General features: G+C 37.1%; 1 protein-coding gene across 5 annotated transcripts in view; it reads right to left on the reverse strand.

The window, feature by feature from the left end:
• The window catches only part of SETH5 (transducin family protein / WD-40 repeat family protein), a 37,250-nt gene extending 20,585 nt beyond the window's left edge, over nucleotides 1-16,665 (reverse strand). For 2 of the 5 annotated variants that reach the window (XM_088981083.1, XM_088981081.1), the window contains exons 1-10: nucleotides 14,698-16,665; nucleotides 10,104-10,415; nucleotides 9,721-9,972; nucleotides 9,451-9,571; nucleotides 9,108-9,265; nucleotides 8,291-8,924; nucleotides 3,341-3,405; nucleotides 3,147-3,248; nucleotides 2,888-3,030; nucleotides 2,367-2,422 (exon numbers count right to left, since the gene is read on the reverse strand). In XM_088981083.1, coding sequence (XP_088837209.1) covers nucleotides 2,367-2,422; nucleotides 2,888-3,030; nucleotides 3,147-3,248; nucleotides 3,341-3,405; nucleotides 8,291-8,924; nucleotides 9,108-9,265; nucleotides 9,451-9,571; nucleotides 9,721-9,972; nucleotides 10,104-10,415; nucleotides 14,698-16,437 — 3,583 coding nt within the window. In that variant the 5' untranslated portion in view covers nucleotides 16,438-16,665. Of the gene's footprint in view, nucleotides 1-2,366; nucleotides 2,426-2,887; nucleotides 3,031-3,146; nucleotides 3,249-3,340; nucleotides 3,406-8,290; nucleotides 8,925-9,107; nucleotides 9,266-9,450; nucleotides 9,572-9,720; nucleotides 9,973-10,103; nucleotides 10,416-14,697 lie in introns of all 5 variants that reach the window. The other 3 variants (XM_088981082.1, XM_088981080.1, XM_088981084.1) reach the window with 2 other exon arrangements.
• Nucleotides 16,666-18,165: the final 1,500 nt, after the last annotated feature.

Raw genomic sequence — 18,165 nt, forward strand, 5'->3', positions numbered from 1 at the left:
CGGGAGCTGGCAGCCACAAGGTCTCAGCAAAGAAAGGGCTGTTATGTAGATGATTGCAAACATAAAGATGTTTGAGAATAGTAGCCCTTTGCTCAATTTGGGAAGAAAGAAATGTTATAACTCTTAAAGAACAAAAACAAAGATAAGAAGATTCTGATAAAATTTATTGCAAGCAAGGTGGCCCACTTGGTATGTATGAGCATGGTTTAAAATGTCCTTAAATTCCCTAAAATTTCCACAACATATTTCCATTTGCATGGGTAGCAACACAAAATGGAATCAACATATTCCCCAATGAACACTACTTGCACTATGTGGAGTACAAGAGATAGTTTCCACAACATATTTCCATTTAAACTTCCATAGGTAGCAAAATAAAATTTTACTGGAATCGACGTATTCCCCAATGAACACTACCAGCACTATAAAGAGTATAATAGATAGAATTATAACATAAGTTGGTGACAATATTGGAGATATGTGGAGTAACAATGTTATTGCCTGCCTCCTAACTTACATGATACCACTTTGAGCCAGCACAACATTCATTTGTCATTTCAAACATGAAGTTAAATATTAGTTTTTTTTATGTAATAGATTTTTTTTGGTATCTTCTGATGGGCTACACAATGGGGGGTAGCCCATCCCCCAATCCAAGTGCAGGCGGGATTTGATCCCAAGTCTCCACTATGACCAGCAGGAAACCTTAACAACCAGCTGGCTGGCACCTTGTGTGGGTAATAGATTATTTGCTTGATCTATTACAACCATTTACATTTTTTATGAGCTTAAATGTTGCTTTAACTCATTCTATCATGAAACCTTGAATCTTAAGGTTTAAAGGACAACCCTCCAAACATATTCCTTTCTCTATAACCTTAGCTTCTTAGCTTTGTTTAATGATTTGGAACAGGATAATAATTTAAAAAGGCATGTCCATGCATCTTTTATCATTTTATATTTTTGCATATTTTACAATGTTTCTACCATGCCTATAATTTTACAATATTTCCAACGACATTTCTGACATTTCCAACATGTTTCCTACATTTGGACGACCGACATTTCCACCGCACTGACATTTTAAACCTTGATCAGAAATTTGGGGAAGCTTGGAATTTGGGGTATTGGATACTAGAGAGATTTGAGGGACCAAGTTAGGAATTGATTGTCATGTGATAGTGAATAGGATTGGGTGGTGTTATGCACTTATACTAAAGAGAGCATCATGCAGTTTGGGGGGCCTGTAGGAAGTTAAACATTTCTGGTGTTGTGGGAAAAAGGAGTTGAGTTTATGTGTTCGGCAAGGTGGAGTAAAAATTGAGTGGTGATTTTTTTATTGGGGAGAGGTTTTTGAGTAGTGATATGATAGCTGCTAGGAAGTGCTTTCTTATTACCTATCTCCATGTAATACTCTTTAATACTTTAATAAAACTTTATCTTTATTATCAAAAACAAAAACAAAAAAAAAAATCCACTAGGAGCCTCAGGATTTGGAAGAGCTGATAAAAACAAGGAAACATTCGGCCTATTTCTATTCAAGGCCATTATGACTTCTCATGTGAAGAACAGTAGCTCATTACATCTTCATGTAAAGAACCCTTTATGACTTCTCAAAAAGATTCTTGAAAACAAGGGATCAGAACTTGGACTCTGAAACCCTAAAACTGGCTTTTCCTTGAAAATGAGTCAATTTACAAGATGTACCAAAAAATACCTATTTTACAACCCATGCTTCTGGTAAAAGAAGGCAATGCTGCCTCATAGGAGGAATTCTACATAATAACGAGTCAAATCACCATTTGTAAAGCATCAGCAATCGGGATGGAAGAATGTTGAGCAGCTCAGAACACAATACTCAATTCAGAACCAATTCAAGGCCAAAGAATCATTCTTGGAGAAATTCTAAAAGGGGTGGAGGTAACCCCAGGTGCAGTATGCACATTGTGGAAAATCAGATCCATGATTGAAAGTATAAGGTTAATTGCTTTTCAGGCTCCAATTATTGCACATATATCATGAGGTGAGCAATGTTGTGGTCAATTTTCTTTTTAATGAAAACACCATAACCACCCAAACGGAATAACTTGGATAAGCTCCACCTTTTAAAGTCTGACAAAGATTGTTGTATTTTAATAGGTGTTACCCTTGTTTTTAGGATGAGAAAACCAATACAGTTAAAGTAAAGGAACTGAACATCCACTTATCTACATTATTGAATAAGAACCTCTAGGAGCATATTGCCAAGATTTCCTTCTGAAAATTTGGAAAGATGAAAATAAATAAAGTATTATTTCTCATTTTCATATGCAAATAAAGCAGAACTTTACTTCCACAAACTTTACTAAATATAATCCCCTGCATACCTGGAGGAAAAGCAAGACCCGAAAAGCAATACTTCAGATAAACAAGAATTCTGTACCTGCTTACAAATTCAAAAAAAAAAAAAAAAACACTTTAAGGAGTGCAATAGAAAATCAACATTATGAAAAATGAAATTAAAATGAAGTATGAAAAGTAGAAATAACAAGTCCATTTATTGTAGTTACGGTAAAATCTTGCTATCCAAGTGATATATAAAATCAATGCGGCCCCTAAATAAATTTCCATGATACCCATTTTTTAGTTATTTACAGCAATGAAAGTGTTTGAAAAAGGTCAAGAAGAAAACGAAAAAGGTTCAACAAAAAAGAGAAAAAATGGAACACCATCAAACAAAAAAAAAAAACAATTACCTGTTTCAGATTCAAGCACCATGCATCAAGAAGAAATATTGACATGATAAAAGCATAAGATTTAAGAGGAGAAAAATAGGGGAAAATAATATAGTGCTCAATGCCAAAATCTACTGTTTCTTGTAGATATGCAACAGATTTAAGCTGCATACCCAATAGCAACTGCATCATCTCCTTGGCTATTTCGCAGAACCTGCAAGAGCTCCTCCAAAGGTGCCTTGAAATCATCTAAACCTCGATTGAAAAGATATATTAAGGCACCATATAATCCATGCTCCTGGCATAACCTAACTACCTACGAGATAAAACAAATAGATGAGAAGGAAAAAAAAAAAAACACCAGAGAAGAGGGCCAAGCAATCAATTGTCACTCAACATCCTACTTCCTAAAACAGAGGAAAGAAAGAGCACCTGATTGAAGTCCAAGGAAGAAATGTCCATATGAAGAACACATTGTTCAACTCGTTGCAACCATCCTTTTTCACTGTAGTGCTCTACCAATGCTTGCATAATCTACAAAATAAATTAAAACACAAAAGAGTATAAGAGATTATTGTATTCCAATTTACCTGCCATCAAGGCAACTAACTAACCATAAGCTATACCTCAGGAGGTAGACACCCAAGCATGTCCTTCAATATATATGGCTCCAAGAGCTCCAAAAATGTACCTAGTGCCATTGAAAGGTCATAAGCAGACAAAAAATTAAGTATTTTAGAACCATAGGCAATTATGTAATATGATCTAGATGATATAGTTGTATCTAATACATTAGCTGTTCCAACATAAAGTATGCTTAAAATATGAGTATATATGAAACAAACATTAATACATATAAAAAAAAAAAACATTAAAAGATTGCAAAATTCTCTTGCTGAACTCTACAGGAATAAGTTTACAATGGATAGGCTCGACCCTAATTTATTTACAATGGACAAGCTCCACCCCCCCCCAAGTCTATTCTTCAGTTCTGCCTAATGTGATAGTACGCCCCAACTATCATTTATGTTAAGAGAATTTATTTACAATGGACAAGCTCCACCCTAATTTATTTACATACATGATCAATCCACTTAGGATTTTTATAAAAGTGGTTCAACCCACAAATAGGGATTCTAACTCTCATGGAAGAATCCATCACATTGCTTTCATTGACACAGTTTGTCCTTCCTTAAGCCACACCCCTACTTTAACTTCTTTTTCTAATTGAAACCCCATCCCCATCATTACTCCCTCTTGACTGTTTGAACCCTCCCCCCACCCTCTTCTTGCAAACAAATTCCAAGTTTTTTTGGCAATTCTCACCATTCATCACCAGAGATTTCTACATTTATCAGAAATTTTGACCCAGTAAACCTTTCTAGGTCAAATTGCATAGCCCTATTGACTATAGTATAATTTTATCCATCTTCCCTGTGCTTATCCATGTTAGAGCAGTTCAAATGACACATAGTTGAATCGGATGTGTAACTTCACCTGTTCAAAAAAGAACAAATTATATTAACTCAAAATAGTGTGAAAGGAGGTTATGTCCCTCACAAACAAGAGAAATACAAATAGAAGCAAGGAGAAAAGGAGAAATTACAACAAGATAAGATACAAGCAATGTACAATATAAACATGGTCCCATCATCCCATATCTCTAAATCCCCCCTCAAACTAATGTTGGGAAAAAAACATTAGTTTGTCATTGAGAAATTGATGGCGAGCATGTGTCAGAGCTTTCATAATGAAATCAGCCAGTTGAAGACCAAAAGACGCATGAGGAAGGATAATATGGCCTATAAGGTAAAGATCCCTAATGAAGTGGCAATCAACCTCAATACGTTTTGTTCTTTCATATAATATTGGGTTTAAGGCAATCTTGATTGCATCGTATTATCTGCTTAGAAAGGGATAAGAGAAGAATAAGAAAGACTAATGTCATTCAAGAGGGCACGGAGCCACACCATTTCACTACAAGTTAAGGGCATTGTGCGGTACTTTGCCTCGATAGATTATTAGAGACAATTTGTTGTTTCTTACACTTTCATGATATTAAGGAATGTCCAAAAAAACACACCACTCCATAGTAGAGCATCTAGTGTCAGAGCACCTAGCCCAATCAACATCAACATAGGCCTTGAAAGTGAATGGGAAGGATGAAGAAAAGAAGAGGCCAGGGTCCCTTGAATATAACGGACAATCCAATGAATTACTAACATATGAGGCTTCCACAGGGTAGAAACAAACTAACTGAACTGCATATGAAATGTTCGGTTGAGTCATTGTAAGGTATATCAGACTACCAACCAGATGTCGTTAAGAGGTAGCATCAGCAAGGAGCTTGCTATATTCCTTAGAGAGCTTATGATTAAGTTCAAAAGGTGTATCAACCTGTTTAGCATCCATCAAAGAGGTTGGTTTCACTAAATCAATAGCATATTGTTGATTGACAAAGTGTAGGTACATAGTGGTCACTAAGACCATCAGAGTACAGAGGGTGTCAAATGAAGACTATACGGATGCCTGCGATGAATCCATAACCCATTACGCGTTTGCAATGAGTTCATAACCCATCGCAAATCTGTGATGAGTTCATACTCGAAACAGGTAACGATAAACTTCGGCTAGCGTGATCCGCAATGAACCTTAGACAAATATAAACCTACGATAAAGCCGATCACACATACATCTTTAAATTACCCGTGTGGGTTTAATAAAAGCGCGCCCACCGAACAACGACGTCACCCGCACCACGTCAGTACAAAAGGGCCACAAAAGAAATAGCGTACGTAGAGGATCTTAAGGGAAAGAAAACCCTATCTTCAAAGGATCTCACTAGACACGTGGTGAAACCCCAATAATGCTCCCTTAATAGTCAAACATAAAGGAAAGATCTCCTTTCCTAACAGGAAAGGTCTCCTTTTAAGTCCTTCCCCTTATATAGCCTTGGCTTTTTCTCTATAAAAGGGGAGAGCAATTCTTCCCTAGGGAGACAACACAATACAACTTTGACCTAGGGTTTCTCACAAGGAGGCAACCCCCTTCTCTCCTCTTTTCTCCTCTCTTCCCCACATCCTCTCTCTTCCCCGTCACCTCCTCCAAACTTTCGGAGACTTGATCGTCCACCAACGAGAACAAAGTGCCCATGATTAGAACGAGACACTTCTAAGCCCAAGAAGTAAGATACATGACCAAGATCTTTCATCTTGAATGAGTAACTAAGAGTTTGTTTCAAGGAATAAATACCACTAGCATCATCTCCAATAACAGAATATCATCCATATATACCAACAATAGAGTGATGCCACAAGAACTTCTCAGAGAGAACAAAGAATAGTATGCAAAACCCAAAGTAAACTCAACATCAATAATGGTGGACATGGATCTAAATTTCTCAAACCAGGCCTTAGGTGCTTATTTGAGGCCATAAAAAGGCTGTTTCAATCAGCAAACCAACTCAAGTGCAGTGTTATACTCAAGAGGTGGCATCATATAAAATGACTCCTTCAGATCCCCAAGCAAAAAGGCATTTTTTACATTCTTCTGATGAATAACCCACTTCTTAATAGCAGAGATAGCAAGGATTATACACACAATGGTCACTTTTTGCTACAAGAGCAAAAGTCTCTTCGTAGTCAGTGCCATATTCTTACTTATAACCTAGTGCAACTAGGCAATCTTTATATCTAGCAAGGCTCCCATCTGACTTCAATTTTATTGAGTACACCCAACAACTGCTAATAACAAAATCATTTTGTAAAGGATGAACCTAGTCCCATGTATCATTTTCCAGTAATGCTTGAACTTCAACATCCATAGCCTCATTCCAATGTGGGACATCCATAGCTTGTTGGTAAGCCTTGGGAATTTCTGTAAAAGACAAGACAGCATAAAAAGACTTGTGGCTAGATGGGAAGCCATAGCGGCCAGGTGGGCATCAAACACGAGTAGAAAGACATAAAGGTGGATCTAAGGTAGGTAATGGATCAGGAGTAGAAAAGAGTGGAGTTCTTACTAAATCAATAGGAGACATAGATCCAACAACTAGAAGTGGAGAGGGCAGAGGTGTAGGGGCTAGAGAAATTTGATGTCCCTTCATGTAGACCTAGAATGGTCGTGTAGAAGGAACTAATGAAGATGAAGATCCACTGGACCTGCAAAATCAAAAGACTACAAAGACAAACCAGAAGAAGTAGATATTTTGCCATGTGAGAAAAGAAAGAGATATTTTCCAAAAAGACTATGTTCCGAGAGATAAGCACATGATGAAGCCAGGGATTGCAACAAAGAAAACCCTTCTGATCAAAGTTATATCCCACAAAAGCATACATTAGCACCTAAGGAGTAAGCTTTGTATGCTCATGAGGTAAGTTAACAAAACAAACACATACAACACATGGAGCATAGAAAAATCAGGAGAACGATGAAACAAGCATCCATATGGTGAAGAATTGTGTAATACAGATGAAGGAAACAAATTTAAGAAACACAACAGTGTTGGCCGCCTCCGCCCAAAAGGAATTAGGTGTATGAAAGTCAGAAAGAAGGGTCCTCACCACACTCAAAATATGCCCCTTCTGTTCTTCCACCCAGTTCTGTTGTGGGGTACTAAGGCAAGATCTCCTAGATTTAATTCCCTGTTCTTTCAAAAAAGTCTGAAAATCACCTGAATTTCCATCATAACACGCCCCCTAAATCTGAACGTAGGACTCTGAGGATTAAACTGGGTCATCACCATAACAAGTGTTACAAACATCAATCTAGAATATCGATATGTCAATATGTCCCTAAGCCTCTAGAGCAAGGTTATAGAAATTAAACTTTGATAGGTGCAGCAGCTTAGGCAACCCAAGGATGTGAGGTATCAGAAGTGTGGCTAAATAGGAGTACAACTAAGGTTGGCCCGAGTTAGCATTTTACATTGCTTTAGGCTCAGGCATCAAGCCAGGCCCATTCAAATTTTGAAAAAAGCCCAACTTGAGCCCACCCAAGTTGCACCTATAGTTAAAGATGATGGAATAAGCGTATTACATAGCTTGCTTCTCAGACTTTGTTGGTAATGAAAACTGAGAGCAGAGTTTCCAGTATTACTACAAGGGCTAAAGTTAGCTGCAATTAAGGTTGAATTGATATATCTACAAGTAGAAGGGATGTCAAGTAGTGGTAACTGGATTACATCAGGGGAAGAAACATCAGAACATCACAGGCACTAAGGTTTCTGGTTAGAAAACAAAAAAGCCTTGACTACAAATCTGAACTGCTTGTTGAAATAGGTTCCAAGAACACTTGTCCAAAAAAAAGTTCCAAGATCTGTTAATTCCCAAGCAGATTCATTAGCTAGATCTGGGATTACAAGGGACAATCTTGTATGCGGTACACCAGATCTGGGAGGAGGTTTGTGAAGTTCTATTATAGCTATATGCTCTTCTCTTTGTACCCTGCAATTTACTTGTTGAGGTTGCAGGGATAACTCTTTTCATAATGAGTTTCGCATTTGCATTGCTGATAAAAAAAATATTTTATCACATCCTAGATGCATAGCATCCTGCATGTATTATCATGAAAAATACCTCCATGTTTAACAGCCATAAATTTGGAGAAGATGTCATCAAAAAGAATGTCGATCCTTTTTATATGAACACAAAACTCTACTGCAACACCACCAACACGTGCAAATTGTTCTTCCATCTCTGAGTGTACAGAGCTTCTTATACTCTTTGGGTCATTCACTTGTTCTACCTTTTCAATTTGGTTGCAGAATGCCACTGAAATATAAGAAAATACTTCATCTACGTATGATAACAGCAACTCCACCAGATAGGGCATTATGGTCTCCTGTATGGCATCCAAGGTTCTGGGAAGATCAATGACACCATGTGCATGGCCATCATAGAGCCTCATTGCCATGTCTAGTGCACCCATCCAGTCACCTGCCCTTCGAAGAACCTGAATGCGTTCCTTCCATGGAAGAAGACGAGAAACCACTAGATGCATAGGCCCAAGCATGTATATGCTAGCTCCTCTTGCAGCAACACAATTGTGATACGCCTTCTCAGGGTTACCAAAAACATTAGTGAAGTATGTATGATATGTAATGATGTCAACTCCTCCAGAACCATCTACAGAAAAACTTGTTCGATGCAATTCAGTTCCTTCCTTAGCAAACAAACACAGCTGTCCTCTCAGTGTCAGAACTACCAACATCTGCAAGAAATACGAGACCTTCAAAATCCTGTAAATCTAAGAGCAGGTAAAAGAAAGCATCCCCATGCATGTGTTAACCACACAAGGTCAGAAAACAAAATAAGAAAAAAGATAAGGAAATAAAACTATATTGCAAAATGTGTAATAACGGATATAAAGAAAAGACAAATACAGATATCATACCTGATCATCCAACCACTGCACACCAATTGCTACACTGTCAAGTGTCCATTCCTTGTATATTTTCAATTCTGATTTAACCAACTTTGCTACTTGAATCTTCCTATCCCATGCAATTGCAAGCAACGAAACTTTCTCAAATGTCTCCCCAGGAAAACTTTCTGTTACAAAACCATATTTAAAAATGTATATAAAAAAACTTGTTTGAAAATCCAATTAATTTTCAAGCTTTGCTTGGAAATGCAGGCACCAAGTCCAGATAAAGTTTTGAAAGGTCAGCACCCAGCACAGAACTTTTTTTACATGTTTCTAATAAATTAAGACTGATAAATGAATTATGTCTTACCAGTGGAGGAACCCTGGGGTTGTGTCATACATTTCCATGCAGTATAAGGCATAGAACCTTCCCGAACTCCGTCTGGCTTAGAAAGTTGGGCATAGACCTCCAAAGTTGGACTCAGCCTTGCCTACAAGAAAGATATGCATCTTCAACATGTTGCAAGCATGAAGTCAACATAGTAGCAAGGACAAGTTGACAAGTGATTATCAAAAAAGGATGAGTTGCTAAGTTAAATGGGCATTTGGATTTAGTGTACTTTATCTCAGGAATCCATACCACCAGAGCAGTTTGATGGGTGACAAATATGACCACACCTTCATCAACCAAAGAAGACCCTTCACTTAAGATTTTCCAACCAGCTTCTCCCCCAACTACACCTCCTACGACACCCCCCATCATGCTACCAATACCACTGGCAGAAGTCGTAGCATTTCCTTGTGCAGATATTGGATTACCCCCATGGGATTCATAAAGCAGAAGAGGAGACGCAGTAAGTACAGTACCTGTTCTTTGCCCATCAAGAAGGCACTGTTCAAACAATAGGCAGAAAGTTCATTATACAGTGAAGAAGAACAATTTTGACAAATAAATGTGTGAAATTTAGAAAGAATGAAGTTCAAGGTCTACAAACAGCAACTTCCCAGGAAAAGACAACAAACCTGTGTTTTGATGGTGATCTTATTAAACAAGGGAAACACTGAGAAAGCATGTAAAAGAACAAGACCTCTGCAATCACCAGTAACTGCTTTAAACTGACGTGTAACTTGAGAATCTTGCCCTAGAAATAGTGTATGTACAACTGGTGCTGTATGTCCCCCTGTGATTACTTTTGCTACTGCTTCCCTCTGAACATCCCAAACAGTTATATGACCATCACCATATCCTGCCAATAGCAGGTCCCCTTGCTGATTGAAGCACATAGAAGTTACAGGGGAATGAGATTTTTCACCATGAGCACCAAGTATGGACATCTGGAACATATGAAACATATCTTAATAGGTCTGAACTATTTTGATTGAAAGTAGAAACAGAATTGCAACATGTGGTCCTAATTAAAAAAAGAAAAAAGGTCCTAAAACTGAAATATTAACAAAGATTCTAGTAAATTAAAATTCAACTAATAAATGAAATACATGCCAAGTCTAAAAAAGAGGTCCTAATGGAGTCAGTACCACAAGGTTTCTCTGGGAGGTAGAACATTCATAAGCTTTAACTTAGCACCAAACACATCAATAAAGAAAATTTACCCAATGTACCGAGGGTCTTGGGAGGGTGAATCGGATAAAAACCTAATACTCAGCATTTTCTTGCATAAAGTGGCAGTTCACATACTAAAACCTATTTTCTCATGCTTGTCAACCCAAGATTCTACCTTTGCAGCAAAATGTGTATTTTCCTAAAGGATGGAACTAAAAAAAAAAAGAAATACTTGCTAGAATAAGTCTTCTAAGTCCTAAAAACATCCAGATATCCAACAAGCCTGAAGAACCAATCAAAAGATTTCACTCCAAAGAGAACTGAATCAGATAGAATCTTTTTTTTTTTTTTGAAGAAAGATAAAGTATAACATATTCATTTGAACAAAAGGTCCACCGTACAATGAGTATATGTACACGTATAAGCCAAAAAAGGACCTCAAAAGAAATTCACCCTCAAAAAAAAAAAAAACATCCAAAGTGTCATCCATGAAAGTGTTATGAATAGGCAACCAATCTAAGAGAAGTCCAACAGCCCTGTTGATGACTTCTGCTTCTGATGAAGTTTTTTGCTCCTAAATTCTGCAATTTCTCTTGAGCCAGATTGCCCATAAAATTGCCAAGGTGATGGCAGACCAACTGACTTTCCCTTTCTTTGTCATGCCAACAATCTGTCATTCATCTAACAAACTGCTTTGAGAAAAATGGTTCGAATTTACAGTTCAATAAAAGATGATTTGACGTCTCAGCCTCTCGGTTGCAAAGGGAACACAGCATGTCTGAAATGTCGAAACCCTTCTTCCGAAGCAATTCTTTGTACAGCCACTGAATTTACAATGGCTATCATGTTTCAAGAATTGCATGGACACCCATATAGACCTAGAGAAAGGTATATAGTTGGCTTACCTTTTATCAACCTTTGATCCCAAATTAGGTGGGCAAGGCAAATATAAAATATTTAAATGAGAAACTATAGATGTCAACAAGGATCAAAAAATTGCAATGTATCGGGGTGTATCGACCAATACGTATCGTATCGGAGGCTTCCCGGTACACCCCTACAGGGGGTGTTTCGAGGTTTGGTCTAGTTCAGGGGATAAATCAGCCCCTCTGAACCAGTTTCAAAGAAAAGATAAAAATAAATAAATAAAATGCGAGCAAAGATACAGGCTGATACACCCCTACCAGCATATCGGCTTGTATCGATATTTTGAACCTTGGATGTCAACAGAATGGGGGTAAGATAATAATGATTTGATTTGCCTTAGGAAAGGATAGAAGTAATGTGACCAATCATCTGAACCTTAAGTAGCACCAGATGAAGCACTAAGATGCTTTGCACAAGAGTGGAAATGGATAAGCAGGACAGAAAAGGACTCGTGCATCCTTTGTTTCCATACTCTGTTGTTAAGCTTTGAAAAAAGATTGTGAAATGCAAGAAGTAGCAAATTTTATTCCACCTTTTCCATTAGTCCAATGGATAATGGAATGATTAGTCCCCAGTCATACCATTATCTTTTTTTTATAAATAACATGGAATTTCATTAAGATTTAAAAGGAATTATAATATACATACAAGCAGAGGGAGGTAACATATCTTAACTCCCCTGCAACCATCAAAGCAAAATTACAAGATTAGAAATGAGCCCACAATAAAAAATCCCTAGTCACCCCTTGCTTTGCTAGCCCATCCACAAAGGAGTTAGCAGATCTCTTCACCCAATTGAAATTTATCTCCATATCTTTTCCAACCATTTAAACTTTTTCCTTTCATTGTTGTGATTCCACATTGCAGTCTTGTCTTCCTTTAGCCATCTTACCACGACCTCTGAGTCCCCTTCAATTATCAGCCTCCTAATGTTCAGGTCTTTTGCTCTTTGAACTCCCTCCAATGCCGTAAAAATCTCAGCCCTAATGGAGTTACCCCCTCTAATAGGGCCAAAGTAAATAGCTCAAATAATCCCTTCCTCATTCCTGAAAACTCCCCCAATACCCGACAAACCTGGGTTCCCAAGGCTGCTGCCATCAAAATTCAGTTTTAGCCTTTTAGGAAGCCCGAGCGGGGAGGTATCCAAGAGGGACTTGTATCCCTTTTAATCTGGGCAGAACTTGCTCTCTCTTTCCAACTCCTCAACAGGTCATCCATGGTGAAATCCATGAATAAATCCAGAGATTTCAGCCAACGTACCACCCTAATATGGATCAACTCTATTAGGTTCTCAATGTTTCTCTCCTTTTCTGGAAAAAAAAAATCTTGAGTTTCTTTCTTCCCATAATGTCCAACACACCGCAGCCCTCAGACACCTCCACATGATCCTACCTCTTTTCATTGGCCAGATTAAAAAGGAAGGAGAAAACAAGCTTTGTACATTCATAGGAGGGTTCCAGCTACACCCAAAAAGTGAGAACCCATTCCCATATAGTTTTAGCATAGTAGCAAGACCCCTAGTCATACCATTATCCACTTGATCATAGAATCTGGCATTTTTCCACTTACACCTGGCAATCTAAACAGATCCTACGAGACAACTTCAGGGAAAAAAGAGAGGAGGATGGGCTAGACCATCAAATTCCAGATGAATAAAAAACACTTGTAATCATCACTTAAATGGTCACATACTGAACAAATTTTATTCCACCTTTTCCACTAGTTCAATGAATAATGGAATGATTACTCCCTAGTCATACCATTATCCACTGGATCATACGATCATTGCCATTTTTTCACTTATACCTGGCAATCTAAACAGACCCTATGAGATAACTTCAGGGAAAAAAGAGAGAAGGATGGGCTAGACCATCAAATTCCAGATGAATAAAAACACTTGTAATAATGACTTAAATGGTCATATACTAAAAAATAGTACAAAACACAAGAACGCAAGGGTATTGTTTTGAAGAACAAAATGAACTGGAAGATGAGATTTTGACATTTGAAATTGGATGATATCTTGCAATAATAAAGACATGCTTAAAAAGAGAAACAAAAATTTTGCAGAAATGGGAATTGGATAAACTTAACTGTTACTAGAGGGTAATAAAATCAATCCAAGGACAACAAACTATAAAACATAGGTTTCTTTTTCTTCTTCTGATCAATAATGAGAACTTTTATTAAAGATCAATAACGAAAATTTCAATATTTTACCCACAAGAGATTGGGAGAAAGGCTACCCAGTCTTCAGGGAAGAAACAAAAAAACCCATTCGTCCTATCCACTGCTAAATTATTAGTGCTTAAATCATTTCTTACTACTTATACCCATGTCCTTTCTAGACTACCCCTACCTCTGCTAGCCCCTTCCACTTGTAACAAATCGCTTCTTCTAATTGGAGTTGTTGGCGGTCTTCTATGTGTGTTACATCATGATCAAACCATCTTAGTCTACTCTCTCTCATTTTATCACCTTTTGGAGCTACTCCTAGGTTCCTACAGATGACTTCATTCCTAATCCTACAATTTTTCTAGTTTTTCCATTCCTCCATCTTACCATTTGTGCTTCTGCCACATTCATTTTCTAGAAATGTTGTTTCTTGACTGCCCAACACTCTACTCCATACAACACAGCCAGACATGTTGTTTCACCTATCACACAAAAGTCCAGATGCACCCCTCCATTTTGCCCAATCTGCTCTAATTCTTTGGGTGGCATTCTCCTCAATCTCTCCCTTATTATGAATTGTTAAACCAAGGCACCGGAAATTATCACATTGAGTTATCTCTTGGTCTCCAAATGCCACCTACAATATAACCCATCTATCTAATGGCATTTTCAGAATCCCCCTGGTAGGTTTTAAAGATTTAGAGGTATGTCAGAAAGGCTTTTAGATGAGGAAGTGGTTAGTATGAACTGATTTGATGGCCTATGGTTTAAAAGAACGTGTACCCTGAATCGTTCAGGTCCATGTTTTGACAATATCAATGAAAAACTACACCTGAAGCTGTAAGATCCTCGTTACTAGAATAAGGATCATAACATAATAGTAGGAAAAAATTGCTCAAGGAGTAGCTACAAGATGCAAAGAAGGAAAAATAAATGACGAAACTAAGAAGTAACCTTAGCATCCATATTATCAGCACTATGAGCAGAATATTTACTGGGAACGACAATAATAACTCCTTTAGACATGCCCACGGCAATGAAGTTGGCATGAACGGCTAGAACTTGTGGAGAACCATGGTCACGCCTGCATGCCTGAGACGAAATGGCTCGTGTAATTGCATTGTCAGGATCAATATGCAAATAACCAACTGCAGGTGGGCCCCTTCGAATACCTTCTAGCCTCATTGGCTGGGCAGCAGCTCCCTCTTCCCAATGCAAACCAGAAGAAGCATGCTTTTTCTCAACTTCCTCAGCTAGTTCTAGTGGCTTCTTAGAGGGCCGCAATTTCTTTGCTGTTTTTTTACTTACCCTCTTGCTCTCCAATTGAAGAAATTTATCTTCAACAAGCTCAGTAATGTCACTTCTTGAACTGGTATCATCACCCACAAAACTGACTTCTCCATCTTTGGTATCGGATGACACACTCTTCTCTGAATCGTGTATTCCCAGTCCCTGAACTACTAAATCATCTTGCAGTCTTTTAGCTTTCTCGTATCTAGGGGAAGAAGGAATATCCTTTTCAAGAGAAATAGAATCTGAAACATTAGAACTCAGATCCTCCTTGTGAGCATTCTCGTTTGTAGAAAAAGAAGGATGGTTCTCCTTTTTAATATTAGTTGAATTTGAAATTTCAGATTTCTCATCCGTATCGAGAACCTCAGCAGTCCCAATAGGTGAAGTGGCCTGCGGTTCAACAATGCTTGTGGAAGTAGAATAATTGAGATTCGATAAATTTTCCTGGGAAAGTAATCCAGTTCCATCTGATTCCGAAGCTTGCGCCCGTTCAATTTGCATATCTTTAAGACAGGAAACTTCATTACTCTCATGTGAATTTTCTGTAACTTCATCTCCTCCACAGAATTCCAGCACTATTGATTCTGCACTGGAAGATCGAAATTTTCTCACTTTTTCATCTTCCTCGCTTAATTTCCTACCTACCAGAACAATTCCAGATCCAAAACCATCGCAAGCACCGCCTGAATGAGACGGCTCGTCAACATGGGCATTTCCATCTAAAAAAGTGTTCAACTCACCAACTGAATTATCTAATTCTTCAGTATGAAGAAGTTTCCGCTGAATACTACTGCTCGCTCTTCTCGACTTGATCGCAGCTGCATGAGGAGTGGGGATAGAACGTGAAGCGGCCGCAGCAGCAGCCAGGGCAGCTCCAGGCTTAGGGTTTGCTTTAACTCCACCGAACAGGGGAGAAAAGGGGCGGGAAGCACTCCGACCCAAGGAGAACGTATTACCAGAAGGTTCATCAGATCTTATTCGTCTAAGAGAACTAGTATTTGAATCAATAGATTTCTCCTCCAACCGTGCAGAGTTTAGGGCTTCTCGGGATTTTAGGGTTTCGTCAACTATCGAAATTCGGGAAACTGAAAGGGATTCATGACTGCATACCGAAGCGTCATCGTCATGAATCTGACTCTCCTCTTTCGGAAATGAACTTAAATTGTTTCCAGATGTTGGGATATTGGAAAAGCGTCCGCGACGAAACGCGGCACTGTCGAACAAGGTTGACGAAGAAGAAGATGATGAATCAGAGTCATTTAGAATTTCATCGACGGTGCGATGGGGGACACCACCGAGGTCGTCGTCATCGCTGCTGCTATGTATCTGCAGAAACGAATCTAGATCGAAATCGCCAGAAGGTCTACTCAGCATCTCCGTCATCATCAAATCTTCGTCCATTCACATTCCATCTCTGAGTGAAGAACGGAAAGACTGAATTCTTTTCTCCGTCCCTGCTGGACCAGATGTGCGCAGTGCGCTCCTAATGATACGTAATTACATATGGCACGCACACCCCACGCTCAAGTGTCAACGGAAGAGTACAAGACAGCAGTGAGCAAATTCCTGGTTTCGGTCCTACATCCCCGCCCCGACTACAGTGGCGGGGTGAGTTCGGGCCTTCGGGGTGAGATGGAGAATTCCTAAATTCTTTAATTTATAAATATTTTATAAATAGGATTATAGGAATTTAAGGATATTTTAAGAATTGGATTAGGATAATTTAGAGTCTTTTATAAATGAAATTATGATATATTAGAATTATAAGAATATGAGAAAATTTTAGAAATATTTTAAAGATCAATATTAAATCTACGGATATTTTACTAATTTATCATCGGGTTTAGGAAATTATATACAAACCCTATTTAAGAATCGAGAAAACTTGCCCTATCTGGGATAGCAAAGTAGGGCCTAGTTTTATAGGGAAAATTGTCATTCCTACAATCCTAATAATTTTCTATAACTAATTAATTAATAATAAATTATAATATTTTGTGATAATTTCCAAAAAAATATTAAAATTGCTATTGATTAGTAGTAATATATAGTAAATTAATTATTTACAATAAGAATTAATTAATGTAAATTATTTACTTTTTAAGTCTAAATTATTTACTATTAATCATAGAAAATATAATTATAGTAAATTAATGTAATTATGATAAATTATATTATTTTTAATTAAAAGTAAATCACTTGTTGTTAATAATGTAACATGGGAATGATCGAAATTAACCAAGTGGTCTAGATAGGTGTGGATAGACTTAATAAATTTCTTAAATTATTTAATAATTATTTAATGAAATAATAATAATGGATTGTTATTTAAATAATTATGAATCAATTTCTTATATATTAATGTCCTAATTTTTTAATAATTATTTAGTTGAATAATAATGGATTATTATGTAAATAGTTTTGGAGGATTTTTTTCATAGATTAAATTCTTAATTTTAATTAGTTATTTAAAAAATAATTATGGATTGTTAGTTAAAGAGTTTCCCTAAATTATTTGCTAATTTTTAACTACAATTATTGATTTTATAGACATTAGTAAATTACAGTGTTGTTATTAAATAATGGATTCTTTATTAATTTTTGGTGGAATATTAAATTATTTAAGATTTGTTAAATAATGGATTATTTCTGAAATAATTATTTCATAATTTTTGGTAAAGTACTTTCCAGAATTTTTTAATAATTTTCATAACTAATGGATTATTTATCAATAGATCATTATTTAATAATAGATTATTTAACAATAATGCAAGATGCCATGAATATATAGGAAACATCGAATTCCCCTTTCTTTATTTTGCTTGAAATCACATCTATAGATATAAATATTGTTTGATTTGAAAAACCAAATCTTAATAAATTATGGCTCTATTTTTATGGGAAAGTGGAGAAAATATACGGAAATTATAGATAGTAGTGAATGGGAGAATAAAACATATATTGAGCTAATTAAGAAGAGAAGTTAGGTTGTTATAGAAAGTGAGAGACGCGAGTTGTGGAGGAGAGAGAGAAACCAATGGAAAGTGAGAGGAAAGAAGAGAGAGAGCGTTGAGGTGGCAAATTAAGCAAAAGTTGAACAATAGAAATACATAGAAGTATATAGTTGTT

Source organism: Nelumbo lutea, chromosome 3 (assembly GCF_056320005.1).
Source record: "Nelumbo lutea isolate HS-2025 chromosome 3, American lotus-T2T, whole genome shotgun sequence".
Classification (NCBI taxonomy): domain Eukaryota; kingdom Viridiplantae; phylum Streptophyta; class Magnoliopsida; order Proteales; family Nelumbonaceae; genus Nelumbo; species Nelumbo lutea.